Source organism: Artemia sp. Qi Xiang Cuo, chromosome 21, assembly GCF_049724085.1.
Source record: "Artemia sp. Qi Xiang Cuo chromosome 21, ASM4972408v1, whole genome shotgun sequence".
Taxonomy (NCBI): Eukaryota; Metazoa; Arthropoda; class Branchiopoda; order Anostraca; family Artemiidae; genus Artemia; species Artemia sp. Qi Xiang Cuo.
The window spans coordinates 10011700-10029888 of NC_142814.1; the positions used below are offsets into that span (position 1 = coordinate 10011700).

The window sequence follows — 18189 nt, forward strand, 5'->3', positions numbered from 1 at the left end:
AACACCTTATATGCCCTCAGGGCATAAATTATAACCCTTGCCCTGAATTCAATGAGGGGGTTGTCATTCTCAAAGATGTAATTTCCAGAACTTTCAACTACGTTGAAGAAAACGAATATCTTAAAATTTTGATTGGATGTGATTGGGGAAATGGTGGACGTGAGAGGGGCGTTAGTTGCTCTCCAATCACTTCTAACGATTTAAAAAGGTACTAGCCCTTTCAATTTCCAATCGAATGAGCCCTTTGAATTTCTACGAAAACGTTTTCTATAAAAACCTTACATGCTCCCAGGGCATAACTTACAACCCTTGTCCTGAGGGCTAGGGGGGTTTGTCATCCTCAAAGACCTAATTTCCAGATCTTTCAACTACGTTGAACAAAATTGCTCAAAATTTTGATTGGATGTGTTTGGGTAAATGATGGGCGTGAAAGGGGGGTTAGTTGCCGTCCACTTACTTCCGACTATTAAAAACGGAATTAGCCATTTCAATTCCCAATCGAATGAGCCCTTTTTGAAGTTTCTACGGCAACACTTTCAACAAAAACCTTATATGCCCCATGGTGTAACTTACAACCCTTGCCCTGAGGGCTGTGGGAGGGGGGGGAGCGTCATCCTCAAAGACATAATTTCAGGACCTTTCAACTACGTTGAACAAAATGGCTATCTCAAAATTTTGATTGGATGTGTTTGCGGAAATGGTTGGCGTGAGAGAAGGGTTACTTGCCCTCCAATCACTTTCGACTATTGAAAAGGGAACTAGTCCTTTCAATTTCCAATCGAATGAGTTCTTTTTGAAGTTTCTACGACAGCGCTTTCTATAAAAAAAACTTATATGCCCCCAGAGCATAACTTCCAACCCTTTCTCTGAGGGCTGTGGGGGAGTATCATCCTTAAAAACATAATATCCGGAATCTTTAACTACTTCGAACAAAATGGCTATCTAAAAACTTTTATTGAATGTATTTGGGGAAATGATGGGTGTGAGAGGGGTGCTAATTGTCCTTCAATCACTTTCGACTATTAAAAAGGGCACAAGCCATTCTAATTTCCAATCGAATTAGCCCTTTTTAAAGTTTCTACAACATTGCTATCTATAAAAACCTTATATGCACCCAGGGCATTAATTACAACCCTTGCCCCGAGGGCTCTGAGTGGGTTATCATCATCGAAGATCTAGTTACTAAAACTTTTAACTACCTTGAACAAATGGCTTTCTAAACATTTTGATTGGATTTGTTTTGGGAAAAGATCGGCGGGACATGTGGTGAAGTTTCCCTCCAATTGCTTCCGATCACTTTGAAGATAACTAGAACGTCGAATCTCCTGTTGAATGAGCCCTTTTCAAGTTTCTATAAAGTACCTGTCAACATAAGCCTTAAGAAACCCCGTTGAATACCTAATAACCCTTACCCTGAGGGCTCTGGGGGGAGTGTCATTCTCAAAGATTTACTTTTCGGACCTTTCAACTACTTTGAACAAAATGGCTATCTCAAAGTTTTGACTGGATGTGTCTGGATAAATGGTGGGCGTGGAAGGGGTATAAGTTGCCTTCCAATCACTTCCGACAATTAAAAAGGGCACTAGCCATTTCAATTTCCATTCAAATGAACCCTTTTTCAAGTTTCTACGACAATGCTTTCTATAAAAATCTTATATGCCCCCAGGGTATAACTTACAACCCTTTCACTGAGGGCTGTGGGGGGTTCTCATCCTCAAAGACCTAATTTAGAATTATATGCCCCCACGGCATAACTTCCAATCCTCGCCCTGAGGGCTGTGGGGGGACTGTCATCCTCAAAAATACAATACCCGGACTTTTTAACTGCTTCGAACAGAATGGCATTTCAAAATTTTGATTGGATGTGTTTGGGGAAATGGTGGATGTGAGAGGGGTGTTAGTTATCCTCCAATCACTTTAAACTATTAAAAAGGGCACAAGCCCTTCTAATTACGTTGAACAAAATGGCTATCTAAAAATTTTGATTGGATGTGTTTGGGGAAAATGTCGGCGTGACAGGGGGGGGGGGGGTAGTTGCCCTCCAATCACTTTTGACTATTAAAAAGGGCACAAGCCCTTTGAATTTCCAATCCAATGATCCATTTTTCAAGTTTCTACGATAAAGCTTTCAATAAAAACCTTATATGCTCCCAGGGCATAACCTACAGCCTTAACCCTGAGGGATGTGGGTGGAGTGTCATCCTCAAAGATATAATTTCCGGACCTTTCAACTACTTTGAACAGAATGGTTATCTCAAAATTTTGACTGGATGTGTCTGGATAAATGGTAGGCGTGGAAGGGGTGTTATTTGCCTTCCAATCACTTTCGAGTATTAAAAGGGGTCTAGCCATTTAAATTTCCAATCGAATGAGCCATTTTCCAAGTTTTTACAACAACGCTTTCTATAAAATCTTTTATGCCCCCAGGGCATAACTTACAACCCTTGCCCTGAGGGCTGTGGGGGTTGTTGTTGTTGTTGTCATCCTCAAAGACCTAATTTTCAGACTTTCAACTACGTGAAAAAAATGGCTATCTCAAAATTTTGATTGGATGTGTTTGGGAAAAGGTGGGCTTAAGAGGGGGGTTAGTTGCACTCCAATCACTATTGACAATTAAAAAGGGCACTAGCCCTTTGAATTTCCAATCGAATGAGCCTTTTTGAAGTTTCTACGACAACGGTTTCTATGAAAACCTTATATGCCCCCAGGGCATAACTTACAACCCTTGCCCTGAGGGCTGAGGGGGAGTGTCCTCCTCAAAAACATAATTTGTATCTGGAAATCAACTACGCTGAACAAAAAGTCTATCTCAAAATTTTGATTGAATTTGTTTGGGGAAATGGTGGGCGTGGAAGGGGTGTTAGTTGCCATCCAATAACTTTCGACTATCAAAAAGGACACTAGCCATTTCAATTTCCAATCGAATGAGCCCTTTTAGAAGTTTCTACGACAACTACTTTAATACGAAGTGCCCTGGTCTAAAGGAAAAAAAAATAATAAATAATACATTGTGCCAACATCGTTCTTTACTTAGGCAGCGCGATTGCGCTGCCTATGATATACCGGAATGGGGTGTTTTTATCCTGGCATATTTTTTTTAGAATCATGTTAAAGATGCAAAAGATTTTCATTTCAAACCAGACGCTTTTCAGATAAACAATTAAAGTATTTTCTTACATTTATATGCTTTATTTTTGTCTTCTTATCTACGTTTGCTTATTTTGTTACTTTCACTAAATATAAACTATTTCCTTTGTGCAAAACTCCACGAAAGCATCATCAGGTGTTCTTGAAATTTCTCATGGTATTTTCATGATCTTTAACTTTTTTTTTGGGGGGGAGGGTGTGATCAAAAAGAGAGTTAGGGGGATCATGCCTGTATCATACTGAACCGTGGAAGTAAGTAAGCCAAACTAATTGATTAAATTTGATAAGGCTTTTCATCTACAAGATTTACTACTACTACTACTACTAACAATTCACCGCAGCATCAAGCCGCCTGAGGCCAACACAGCTAAGCACACTCCTCCTCCATCCCAATATATTCAAAACCTCCCTCTTTACCCCCTCTAAGGAAGTTCCCTTTTCCTTTAAATCTTTCTTTATGACATCCTCCCACGCCAATCGCAGACGACGGACTTTCCGTTTAGCCTTAGACGGATGGCCAAAAAGGACGATCTTTGGCAATCTGTCATTCTTCATCCGTAGCACGTGCCCTAGCCATCTCAACCTCCCTTTCATTATAGCCCTAGAAAGCGGGATTGAACCACACTTTTCGTGCAGCCTACTGTTTGAAATACGGTCAGTCAGCCGGGTACCCAGAACAATCCGTAGGCAATTTCTCTGGAAAACATCTAGAAAATTTTCATCCACTTTTTGGAGCGCCCATGCTTCACAGCCATATTTGACTACCGTTATGACTGTAGCTTCGGAAGAATTCGTAAATTAATAACTAGCAGAATTCCAAAGACAATTGCACCTTCAAAGGAAAGTATACCTTTTTAAATTGTTTGGTGCCATACGTTATTTCAGCTAATTTTTTTTTTACCACATTTCTATTTTTTAAATTTGACGCCCGCAAGAACCGAAAATTCCTTAGTGACACTGGGCTTAGTCCTAGTCGCAACTACAACTACGACTTGGTAAAAACTTCCCATTCAAACGGGTGTTAGAGTCTCAGTCCCAGGCGTAATAATAGTTCAATTTGGATCAACTCACCAACAACTAAAACTAGGTTTTAACCAATTACATCGGAGATTGGTGGCAAGAAGGTCTTCTATTCAAGAACTGGACTATGCCTCTCAAAGAGTAATCTATTTCATCAAGTGAATCTATCAACAAGTGAAATGACATCATTTTTATACAATTCTGAAAAGGGGTTATGCCAGCTTTGCCTTTCACTGAGACTATCTGTCTTGGGTTTACGAAGAAAGTACCAAGTGTTATTTGAAAATGCAGCGAATAAAGGCCTGGATGTTACTTTTGAGCAAGTGATCTCCCAATCACCTCCCATACATTTAGCTTCATTGAAGTATTCTTGTAATTTTTCTTCTTCTTATCATACAGAAGCCTTCTGTCCTCGACATTCACAATAAGTTCTTCAAGAAAATCAAACTCTTATGCCATTCCATATCTGTAGCGCTTGCCCATCCTCCATTCCTGTCAAATTTCTCGTCACTTATCTTCCGTATAATTAGTTAAATCCTATGATAAGTCGCTGCTGAGTCGATAGAAATTGAACTATTATTACGCCTAGGACTGAGACTCTGAAACCCGTTTGAAAAGAAAGTTTTTGCCAAGTCGTAGTTGTAGTCGCGACTACGACTAAGCCCCGTGTGAATGGCCATTAAATTGAATTCTTCTGGATACATTCTTATATAGACATAATAATATTCAGTATCCTTGAAAGCAACCAAATGATTTGTTAGCTGGACCTGGCTTTCTGAAGATTTCCCTTGTCCATATCCTTCTTTTGCCAGCTTGGCTTGCCATAAGCATTTATAGTCCCAATCCAGACAAAACTCCACACAAAGCGTTAAGTTCGGAACCTTTTTATCCATATTTTTAAACTTTCAACTCCTGCGCCAAATTCATATACAATGATTGGTCGGTTTCGTAGAACCAGGTATCAAGAAAGAATGCTCCGTTTGAACGGAGCAGTTCGGAACATAGGCGCGACTACGCCTAAACTCCGTGTGAATGGCCACTTAAGGGCATACGGGACACTTTTCATTGCAATTGAATTGTCCATTTTTTTTTCTTTAAAGCCTCTGAGGTTTTGAAGTTTTTACGTAATCAGGTTTATTCTCACTGTCCTTAGTAACTTCAAGCATTCGAATTCCACGTAAAGAACACTTTTTATTTTCTCTTTTGTGAGTTTCTCTTAATTTTCTAGTTCATCGTATTTTTTTGGCGGAAAAGATGTTTCAGCTATTTGAAGGGGTTCTCAATAAGTTAAAGAAACTAAGCCCCTTCCGTCTGAGGCCTAGGGCAGCCAATTACCCAAGATCTGCTTTAAGTGTTTGCAATTCAGAAAACTGCATAGACAGGGGAGTAAAATAAATTTTTAGAAACACAGGGAGGGGCGGGGGGGACTTCGTTGCTTATTCAACTTTTTTTTCGATGAACATAAAAAATCAACATTTAGGGGGTGAGGGCAAAAAATTAGGTGGCAATTCGTCCCCCCCCCCTCACTAACTGGTGTGCAGAAGTGTTATTCCTTTTCTGTAGTATGCACTTCTCCGAACTGTTAGAATGTGTATAGGCAACTATGCAAGAGCAAGAAACATGGACTTTGAACGTTCAAGTAAGCATGTTTTTTTTCAAGGGTAGGCGTAAGTGTTTTCATTGACTAATAGATGGCGTGAAAAGGTAATATTTTTTTTTTAACCCTAAAGTCAAAGTAAAAATGAACCATTTCTCAAAATTCACATTTATCATTCCATTTTTGTGTACACTTCCCTGAGCCTCACAATCTAATTGACATCTCCGTAAAAGTAATACGTAATTAAGGAATTCATTAGGCCTATCCTACGCAAGTACACTAGCGGCCATTTTATTGCATTTCAGCCAATCAGGATGAAGACGTTTTACTAGTGTTTGTAAACTGTGTACCATTCGAAAAAAAATCTACAAGAAAAAGTATGTGAATTGTGAAAAAAGGATTAAAAATATGGCATTTTCTCGGGGATTAGTGTATTTATTGATTGTTTTGGCATTTTGGACTGTTCAGGCCAACTTTAGTAAGTTTTAACTTCTTAGCTTAGTCATGTCTATAGGCTAATGCAGAATTTTGGGTTTTACTAGACTAGCCTGTTGCCTTAGGGTAATTTCAATCAGAGCAAATTAGATTCTTTAAAATGTCTACTGATTTGTTGTTAATACAGCCTAAACCTAGTTCAGATTCAGCAACATAATAACAGTAGGCTAGACTTAGGCTAGCCTACTAGCCTGCCACTGATTCAGGGCTTTTTAGGCTAGGCCTAGCCTAACCAATAGCAAAGTTAAGCATGGATCCCTATTTTTGGTTTGTAAAGGCTATTTGTGGTAAAATTCTAGGCAAGCTGCTTTTTGCTAGGCTATCTTGGAAAGTAGGCTAGGCCTAGCTTGGTTAAGAAAAGCTAGTTTGCTTGTCTAGAATTTTTATAAAAATATTTGTTGGTGATATAAATAGGCCTTGCCTGTAAACAAACCCCAAGGCTAGCTGAGGCTCTTTTTATTGTATGATTAAACTCTCACCCTCTGTACCTAGGCTATGATAGAAAACTGATTGTTAGCCTAGGCCTAAGCCAACTAGGCTAGACAGTTAAGGTCAACTTTTTTGGCTAGGAACAAACTTCATTCTCTTTTGATAAGAAATGTAAGATGTCTGATTAGAGTATCACAGAAATCTTCATCAATTAGCTCTTATCAGACCAGAGGTTTTTGCTAATTAGTCTAGTGAACTGATCTGATATGGGTTTTCTTGTCTTCTATTTAAATTTGTTTTGATCTTAGTAGGCACTGAGCTCTGGCACACTAAAATAGGCCTACCATCTTTATAGGCTAATCAACATCTAGGCCTAAGTAGTTCCATAATTGCCTATCATAATGGGTAAATTTATAGTAAAGAACATAGGCTAATCAAATAGAACAAAGGATGTTTGTTAAAATTCTAGTTTAGCTACTTTTTGCTATCTTGGAAAGGGGTTAGGTTAGGAAAATGAAACTCAGGGATAAGTCTACTGACAAAAGTGTGTCCTAGTGAAGTAACTGCCTCTAAGGCCATACCCAGGATGTTTTTGGGTGAGGGATTTTCTCAAAAGATTTTTTTTCAGGGGGAGGGGGGTTAAACAAAAAACCTCAAAAAATGCATAAAACATTTGCTTATCTATTTTTGTTTTGTTTTTATGAGTCATTCTGATTTTTTTTTATTTGTTGGGAGGGGGGTGTTCAAACCCCCCTCCCCCTGGGTGCAGCCCTGCCTACCTCCACTCCTTCTCCTCCTAGAGGGTAGTGACCTTTGATGACCTTTAGAAATCTTTGTGTTGTGAAAGTGGAACCTTGCAAAACAATCTTCTGCTTAAATGAAGTAAAAGAAAAATGTGTTCAGCTTCACAACTTAGCTCAATCCCAATTTATAAGGTTTCAAATATCTACAAGCACATTTCCTATATTTAGAAAAAAGCCACTGGTCAAATTTTCAATAGGTATTGACTTGTCAAGTAGGGAAACTTCTAAGACTTAGAAATCAGAAGAGGATTAACAAGGAAGCTTGAAAACAACTTCCCAGAGTATGTTTTAGGCCCTGGATTCATTATGGAACAATGTGCTTTATTCCTATGAGGCCAGTTAGGCAAGCCTATATTTGGGGCTATTGTGAGAAATGTGTTGAGAAAACAATTCTTACTTCATAATATGCTGAGAATCATAGTTAAACTATTTTTAAGATGCTTCTACTATATACTTTCCAGTTCCACAAAACTCTATTCAAAATACAAAAAAGAACAACCTAAATACAAAATTTTGTTGGCTTAGTTCAGTAAAGATGGATTATGAAGATACAGAAAGTTTGGTTTAACCATATTATGAGCCTCAGCTACATTGTTTTTTTGTTTTTTTTAAGAGGTGACAAAGAGATAATGATGCTTGTCTGGGGTTAGTTCCCATGCAAATTGGCACATGAAGAATGACCTCCACATGCCTCTGGATATCTGGCTAGCCACCAGAGAACCAAAAGAACCAACCTGGTTCAAAGCTTCTATTAGCCAGAGAACTAAAGAAATATAAAGTTACAATTGCTGGAATCACTGAAACACATCTATCTGGTGATGGTGAGGAGTACATTGGTGAAGGGTGAACACTGCTTTGGTCTGGTGGTCACCAAAAACAGTCATGCAAGGCCCTCCTGTCATTCACACCAGTAACACCCAGGCTCCTGAGAGCAAGGCTCAATGGTAAACATGGAACAATAACTGTCATCACCTGTTATGCCCCCACAAATGAAGCCCAGGAAGAAGATAAGGATGACTTCTATACCATTTTAAGTTCTGAGCTCTTGTCTGACCTTGTCCTTCTAGGAGATATGAATGCTAACTTTTCAAATAAGTCTGGCTTGTGGGATTTTGCTGTTGGACCTGTAACAGTAAATTACCTAAATGACAACAGAGAGAGAATGCTGAACTGCTGTCTTGCCCACAATCTTACCATTACAAACACATGGTTTCAGATATACAATATAGCCAAGCACACACGATATTGCAATGATGGGTCAACAAAGAAGATGCTTGACTACATTATCATATGCTGGTGATTGCTGTCATCTTTGCAGAATTATTTGCACCTACCAAGGCACTGAACTTAGAAACACTGACCATTGTCTTGTTGCAGCCAAAATCAGGCTTTGCCTAAAAGCTACAAAAGCCATCCAGACACCTTGAAAAATTGATACCTCCCATATCCAGCATTACCCCACTTTGGCTAAGCAGTATCAGGTCAAAATATCCAACATTTGAGGTTCTTATGCAATGTGATGAAAGTGAAGGTGTATGGATGCTGCTGGAATGAAGCAGTGTAAGAAAATAGACTGGATCAGAAATAAGGCCCTTGGCATTATTGATTGCAGATGGGAAGCTTTCCTTTGCAGGGACATGACAGCATATAGGCAATTGAATAAAGAGCATAACATCATGCTGCACAAAGAGCATAGGACCTCTATTGAAAAAAAACTTTTATTGACATGAGCTCCAAGAGGCTCCCAAAAAAGAGGACATTGGAGCCACATATAAGATCCTCCATGACTCTCAGGTCAATACACTCAAACTGCATTGTATCTCTGTAATGTCAGTGGCAAAAATATTTACAACCAATTACAGTGCCTTCACTAGTGGGAACACCACTTTGAGAAGCTACTAAACTCAGACCCACCTGACCAAATTGACAACCAGATTACTGCTGTGGCTGAGAATGCTACACCTGCCCACTGATGGCACTGAATTTACAGCAGAAGAAATTAAAGCAGCAGCACAAAAGCTGAAGAACAACAAAGCATCAGGAGTATGTGGCCTGACATCAGAACTCGTTAAAAATAGGGATCCTTCCATGACCCTGTGGCTACAAGTGCTGTTTAATACTGTGTGGTACTCCAAAATGATACCATCAGACTGGAGGACATGCTTACTTGTGCCATTGTACAAGAGGAAAGGAAGTAAAGCAGAATGCAATAACTATTGTGGAATAACTCTGCTCTTGGTACCCAGCAAACTCTTTGCCATGCTGCCCCTAAAGCAGGAAACAAAGTACCTCCATCTTCTTTGTCACCACCAGCAAGCTGGATTCATGCTGGGTAGATCCACTACTGAGCAAATCCATACAATTAGACAGCTGATAGAGAAAACTCTAGAACATAAAAGGAAGGCATACTTTGCCTTTGTTGATTTTCAATCTGCTTTTGACACTATTGACAGACAGTCACTGTGGTTGATCCTTCAATCTGCTGGTCTACCTAAGAAAATTGTCAAGCTGTTCTAAGAACTATACAAGACTGGCGACAAATGCTCAACTTACATCTAAACCTGTAGTAACAATAGATTCATCAGTTTGTTGACACTCCAGATGGATATCAAACAGTTTGTGGTAACGAATTGTAAGTAAGGAGTGACCCAGCTCAATAGTAACCAACACTCTAAAAAACGGAATTTTGATACCAATAGATACATCACAAGAATCAGATTTTTATGCTTATTTCAATATATAAGTTTAATCAAGTTTAGTGTTACCCATCAAAAGCTACGCGCCTGAGAAAATTTGTCTTATTTTCGAAAAAAGGGGGAAACAACCCCTAAAAGTCATAGAACTTTAATGAAAATCACGCCACCAGGTTCAGCATATCAGAGAACTCTACTATAGAAGCTCCTATCTGCAAAAATGTGGAATTTTTGTATTTTTTGCCAGAAGAAAGATCTTGGATGCATGTTTTTTTTTTTTATTGTTATTTCCCCAGGGGTGATTGTATCGATCTAGTAGTCCTAGAATATTGTGAGAGGGCTCATTTGAACGGAAATCAAAAGTCCTAGTGCCCTTTTTAAGTGACCAAAAAAATTGGAGGGCAACTTGGCCCCATCTCACGCTCAGTTTTTTTCCCGAAGTCACCCAATCAAAATTTTGAGATTAGCTATTTTGTTTAGCATGGTCGCAAATCTAATTAAAATGTTTTTGAGGATGACTTAATCCCCCACAGTTCCCAGGGGAAAGGCTGCAAGTTATAAACTTTGCCCATTGTTTATATATAGTACTGATTATTGGGAAGTATACGTGCGTTTTCAGGAGGAATTTTTTTTTCTAGTGGGGGGTTGGAGCAGGGGTTACGGGGGAGGATCTTTCCATGGAGGAGGTTTCTTTGGGGGAAGGGAAATTTCTATGAAAGGGGCGCCTGATTTCCCAGCATTATTATAAAGACGATCAGAAATTAAATAAAAGAAGTAAGGAGCACGAAGTAAGTTCACTTTTCAACTGAAAGTAAGGAGCGACATTAAAACTTAAAACGAACAGAAATTGCTACGTATATGAGGGGGTTCGCCCCTCAGTCAATACCTTACTCTTTACGCTAAAGTTTTTTTAGTACTTTCAAAAGAGCTATCTATTCTAATTAATCGGCCTTTGTGATTCAGGGGTTTGTGATTCGACAAAATTCGAACTTTAGCGTAAAGAGCGAACTCCCTAATATACGTAATAAAAACATACGAATATAGAAATTTGTTACGTAAGTTAATTCGTAAGGTACGTCAGAACAAAATTTCGAGAAAGCCATTTATCCAAAAAAAGGAAAATCAATACGCGAATTCCGTTTTAATTATTCATGTATGGTGAGCTAAAATCAAAGCGGCATTAATTCAAAAACGTTCAGAAATTTAATAAAAAAAACAAGTTTTTTTAACTGAAAGTCAGGAGCGACATTAAAACTTAAAACGAACAGAAATTATTCCGTATATGAAAGGGGCTGTCCCCTCCTCAACGCCTCACTCTTTCCGCTAAAGTTTGACTCTGTCTCACAACTTTATTTTTTAAAACAATAAAAAACTTTAGCGTAAAGAGGTGAGGAGGGACAGCCCTTTTTATGTGTGGAATAATTTCTGTTCATTTTAAGTTTTAATGTCGCTCCTTACTTTCAGTTAAAAAAACTTGTTTTTTTTATTTAATTACACATTACATATTTAATTACACATCTTCTTTACTGCTGCCTTTAAGATAGTGTCAGAATGCAACTGTTTTTGAACTGAAAAATGTTATAAACAAAGACCAAGTAGAATGGAAAGAATTTCTGTTGTAGTTGGCCGGCAGGTTTAGAAACATTAAAATTGAAAATCAACTTATTGAAAATATAATTTTTTCAAGTTACATTGTAAAATCGTTTCTTTTTCAGCCCTTAAAAGCCTTATAACTTTTTCAAGTTATTGTGTAGAACCATTTGAACCCAATCTGGTTGCTGGGTGTGTAATATACTCTGTTTATCTCATCAATTATCTTAATTTGCACTTCAGAGCAAATTACAATCAGTAACTTCAAATATCAAAAATTAAAAAGAAATTACAAAGAACTAGGGCAACAGTAATTGGCCTATGCAAACTGTACTGAGAAATTTTTCAGCATATTATGTAGTACGGATCTTTCTTTTCTTAACATGTTTCCTACTGAATTCTAGACTAATACCAAGCCTGTAGCCCTTGACTACAAAACTAGGCTACAAGAAAAGGTATAGGCTATTATTGCTCAATTCCCACACTTCAGAGGGAAACAATATAACATTCTGAAAAATACCTTGAAACATTTTAAAATGCTGACTTATATCATTCCTTGAGGTGCACCAATACATATACATTTTGCCCCCTCCCCCTATTGGTCAAATGCATACCTAGAATTGTATATATGCAAGGCTGCATCCAGGGAGGAACCCCCTCCCCCCACTAAAAAAATGCCCTGCTTGTAAAAATGCATACAAAATTTGTTGACGCATTTTTAATTTCTTTTGCTCCCCCCACCTCTCACCAAAGAAAAATGCTCCTTCCCCCTTAATCAAAATCCTGGATATCTCCTCGTATGTATGTGATAAAATTTCCATATACTGAATTTTCTGTTATATTGCTCGTTTTCCATTAAATCAACTTTGAAGAAAAGTCGTATTTGGAAAATTTGTAGTCTATGTAGTTCAGAATATTTATTTGACCAATAGGAAGTAAGGGGTAAAGCTGATTGGTATGCTAAGAAGTAAGTATTTTATAATTTTTTTGAAGGTGTATTCAGAATTTTATAGTATTTTCTTCTGGAGTGGGGGAATATAGCAATAATCTCCAAGAAAATACTAGGTAAAGATAATGATAAAATTCTAAGTGATAATCATACTTAATGATAAAATTCGTATTTTATAATATTCTGAAAGTTTCTAACAATCATAATTTGATGTTTCCTTCCATTTTCATCCATGTATTTATCCAACTGTTCTTGTTCTTTCACAATTGATTACCATTCAACTCAACCCAATCCACTTCAACCCTGCCACAGGTTGAGTTGCATAGGGCTGAATTGAGTAAAGATTGATTTTAATAGGTCAGGTTGAACAGGGTAGATTTATATAGGTTGGCTTAGGGTACTAAGTTGGTACTTTGTTGAGGGGAAAGTTGAACTAAATCAAAACACACTATGTGCAAACAGACTGTCTAAAAGGATCAGCAATATCTTAGAAACAGGTTAGAGCATCAAGCTAAAATTTCTGAATTATGATGAGGGGGATGTTCAACTAAAATAAAACACTATTATAGGTATACAGGTTATCAAATGGCATATCAGCAAAATCTAAGGAATGGCTTAGAGTACTAAGTTGAAACTTCCTGGGCATGATGAGAGAGGTGTGATCAAAAGGCAGTATCTGTATACTACTACTGCTGCTACTACTATTGCTACCATTGTTAGTACTACTACTAATTCTACTGCTATTACTACTACTACTACTACTACCTACCAGGACTACTACTCCTAAGGCTAAGAGTATGAAGGTGAACATTTCAGGGAATCTTGAGGGGGAAGTTAAACTAAATTAAAACACATTGAGTGCATGCAGGTTGTCAAAAGGGCATATCAACATTATCTTTAGGACAGCTTGGAGTATTAAGTTGAAACTTATATGGCATGTTGCGGGGTTTTGCTGAATTAGCCAAAAGTAATAGTTGCATGCTACTACTACTATTGCCGCTGCTACCGTTACTAATGCTAAGGGTATTAAGGTAAAATTTTTAGGCTATGTTGAGAAGATGTCAAAAGTGCGCATCAGCAATGTTCCAAGAACTATTTAGAGTATTAAGTTGAAGCTTTCAGCATATGTTGAGGGGGTTGTAAACCCCCTCAAAACAACAAAACGTTCTTTTTGTACTTAATATTGAAAATAAATATTAAAATTACAGTAAAATTTTGAACTGATGAGCTTTTAGCAATTAATATCATTATGCATCAAATATTCAGTTTAATTTATTAGTTCTTTTCAAGATTGGTCAAGACAAATATAACTACAAACAAAATTTGAATACTTACTCCTTGTTTAACTGCAAATATCTCAAGTCTTTTGTGTCAATGGTGCTTCACTAAAAACGAATTATTCGCATATTAGACATTTGTTCTTTTTCGTTTTTTACAGCGTTGAAAACGAAAATAAAAATTACAGTGAAAAAAAAAATCTGGAACTGATTGATCTTTCAACAATTAATATCATTATATATCTAATATTCAGTTTGATTTTGTTTATACTTCCCAAGAGTGTTCAAGACTCATATAGTTTTGCCATTTTTTTTAACTCTGCCATTTTTTGGAACTAATCGTGTTAGTTTGTTATGAAAACATTCTATGGCTTCTAGGCTTTTCTATTAGAGCGGAAAACTGCACCTCAAACTTTGTGGAACATGCATTTTCTTGCATGAAACACCAAAATATAATAAAATAACAAGTTTCGGAGTGTTCCATCACTCGCAAGCAAGTGCCATTAGTATTTTTCAATCCGCATGGTCAATTTAGGGGGTGGAGGGTAGGCTAATTCTCGTATTAGCCCCATTCCGTCGTGGTATGGTTCTCATTTTCAACACCTGGTTTCCGGACTATCATATAATCTACCAAGCATACAACTACCCCAAATCAGTATCAATAAATAAATGAAACCCTAAACGAACAAAAACTAAAATAAATATTAGGGTCAAATCCAAATCGAGCAGAAATTCATGTGAGTAGGGTTCAAAACCCCTATGCTTTTTAAAAGCCAAAATAAAATTTGTACTTTACTGAAGAAAAAAATCAAATGAGTTTACTGAAAAAAAATGTGCATTGTCAATTTAATATACATTTGCTGATATTTATTCCTTAAAATCTTATTTAATTTTTGATTTCTTAAAGTTACAAAAGTGAAAATATTTCAAAGAATTTTTTTCAGTACAGCGCCAATGACGCAATAGGTTTTAGGCTTTTGCAGTGAGACGATACCCAAACTCTTGTTTCTAGTTATTTTTATTCGATTCAGACTTGATTTACATATTCAATTTAAGTTTCACTTGTTTTAAAATTTATTTATTCATTTACATTAATATATATTGTTTGTTTGTTCGCTTTGATTGTTTATTTAATTTCTGTTCGTTTTAAGTTTCATTTATACTTTAATAGCACAATATTTGTATTCGTTTTAAGCTAGATTTTTATATTCAATTTAAGCATTAGTCGCTTTCAGATTCGTTTATTTATTTATATTTTTACTTGTTGTATTTTTTTTGTTATGATTGTTTATTTAATTTCTGTTCGTTTTAGGTCTCATTTATTCTTTAATTGTAATTCCTAGTCTATTTGAGTTTGAATTTAACAAGTTATTTGTACCTGCGGATCTTAAGTTTATGCCCTTTACTTTTCTTTGAAAAACTTATTTTTCGGAAAGTTTTTTTTTTAATTAATTTCTTTTGGTTTTTTATTGCAAACAGTTTCAATTGTTTATGGCATGGGGGGGTGCTCATTGTCCAATTATTCTTGACTTTAAAAAAACGTATCTAGAACTTTCAATTTATATCGAATGAGGCTTTTTTCAAAGTCTATACGATTACCTCTGATAAAAGCCTTATATATGAACAACAGACAGCTTGCATAACTTTGTGGACAGCGATTGACAACAATGAATGGATTGAAAAAAGAGCTCCAATAAGGGGGTTTAGACCATTTCACTTGCTGACACAAAGAGATCACGACTGTTTGGAATTGACCTTAATAGGAATTTGTGTGCCAAAACAATTTTACATCTATTACAGAGTATGTATTTTAACATTATAATTGGATTATTATGATAGATTTCCTATGTGTTCTTCCCATACGAAACCCCTTCCCATGAGTTATAAACCCCCCTTAATAAGTTATGCCCCAGGGTATTACTTACAACGTCTATCCCTGGGCCCTGGTGGGCTGTGTCGACACCGGAGTTTTTTGTTATCAGAACTTTGAAGTAATTTAACAAAATGTCTATCTAAAAAACTTTATCTGATACATTTAGGGCGTGGAAAGGGGAGAGGGGCTAATTGCCCTTCAATCTCTTTTGACTCCTAAAAAGTGAACAAGAACTTTCTGATTTCAATCAAATGAGCCCTCTGTAAAGTTTATACGAGCATCCCTTCCATAAGAAATAATATGAAGGGTTCGGAGAATCCTTAAATTACAACCCTAGCCCTGAGGGCTTTGGGGGAGTTGTAATCCTCAAAGACCTAATTTCCAGAACTTAAAACTACGTTTAATAAACTGGCTGTCTTAAAACTTTTGATTGGATGTGTTTGGGGAAAGGTGGGCGTGAGAGGGGGGTTAGTTGTCCTCAAATCACTTTCGACTATTACAAAGGGAACTAGCCCTCGGAATTTCCAATCGAATGAGCCTTTTTTAAAGTTTCTACGACACCGCCTTCTATAAAATCCTTATATGCCCCCAGGGCATAACTTAAAACCCTTGCCCTCAGGGTTGTGGGCGATTGTCCTCCCCAAAAATATATTTTCTATCTGAAAATCGACTACGCTGAACAAAATAACTATCTCAAAATTTTGATTGGATGTGTTTGGGGGAGTGATGGGCGCGGGGGGGGGGGGCTAGTTGCCCTCCAATCACTTTAGACTATTAAAAAGGGCACGAGCCCTTAGAATTTGCAATTGAGTGTGCCCGTTTTGAAGTTTCTACGACAGCGCCTTCTACAAAAACCTTATATGCCCCCAGGGCATAAATTAAAACTCTTGCCCTGAGGGTTGTGGAGGAGTATCCTCCTCAAAAACTATTTTCTATCTGGAAATCAACTACACTGAACAAAATCGCTATCTCAAAAGTTTGATTGGATGTGTTTGGGGAAATGATGGGCGTGGGGGGGATTGTTGCCCCCCAATCACTGTCGACTATTAAAAAGGGCACTAGCCCTTTAATTTTCAATCAAATGAGCCTGTTTTGAGGTTTCTACGACAACGCCTTCTATAAAAACCTTATATGCCCCCAGGGCATAACTTAAAACCCTTGCCCTGACTGTTGTGGGGGAGTGTCCTCCTCAAAAATATATTTTCAATCTGGAAATCAACTACGCTGAACAAAAATGGCTATCTCACAATTTTGATTGGATGTGTTTGGGGGAATGATGAGCGTAGGGGGGGGGGGTGCTAGTTGCCCTCCAATGACTTTTGACTATTAAAAAGGGCACTAGCCCTTTGAATTTCCAATCAAATGAGCCTTTTTTGAAGTTTCTACGACAACGCCTTCTATAAAAACCTTATATGCCCCCAGGGCATAACTTAATATCCTTGCCCTGAGGGTTGTGGGGGAGTGTCCTCCTCAAAATATATTTTTCATCTGAAAATCAACTACGCTGAACAAAATGGCTATCTGAAAATTTTGATTGGATGTGTTTGGGGAAACGTGGGGGGGGGGGGAAGGGGGCTAGTTACACTCCAATCACTTTCGACTGTTAAAAAGGGCATTATCCCTTTAATTTCCAATCGAATGAGCATGTTTTGAAGTTTCTACGACAACGCCTTCCATAAGAACCTTGTATGCCCCCAGCGCATAACTTAAAACCCTTGCCCTGAGGGTTGTGGGGGAGTATCCTCCTCTAAAATATATTTTTTATCTGGAAATCAACTACGCTGAAATGATGGGCGTGGGGGGGGGGCGAGTTGCCCTCCAATCATTTTCGACTATTAAAAAGGGCTCTAGTCCTTTAATTTCCAATCGAATGAGCCTGTTTAGAAGATTCTACGACAAAGCCTTCTATAAAAACCTTATATGCCCCCAGGGCATAACTTAAAACCCTTGCCCTGAGTGTTGGGGGGGGGGAGTGTCCTCCTCAAATTTATATTTTCTATCTGGAAATCAACTACGTTGAACAAAATGGCTATCTGAAAATTTTGATTGGATGTGTTTGGGGAAATGATGGGCGTGGGGGGGGGGGAGGGGAGCTAGTTACACTCCAATCACTTTCGACTGTTAAAAAGGGCACAAGCCCTTTAATTTCCAATCGAATGAGCATTTTTGGAAGTTTATACGACAACACCCTGTGTAGAAACCTTATATGGTCCGAGGGCCTATCTTAAAACACTTGCCCTGAGGCAGCTGGAGGAGTATCATCCTCAAAAATATATTTTCTATCTGAAACTCAACAAAGCTGAACAAAATGGCTAT

At 37.7% G+C, this 18189-nt stretch overlaps 1 protein-coding gene across 1 annotated transcript in view; it reads left to right on the plus strand.

The window, feature by feature from the left end:
* Positions 1-6128: 6128 nt before the first annotated feature.
* LOC148939223 (protogenin B-like) overlaps positions 6129-18189 on the plus strand; it is a 181064-nt gene continuing 169003 nt past the window's right edge. The window contains exon 1 of the mRNA XM_089107267.1: positions 6129-6242. Coding sequence (XP_088963393.1) covers positions 6173-6242 — 70 coding nt within the window. The 5' untranslated portion in view covers positions 6129-6172. The remainder of the gene's footprint in view (positions 6243-18189) is intronic.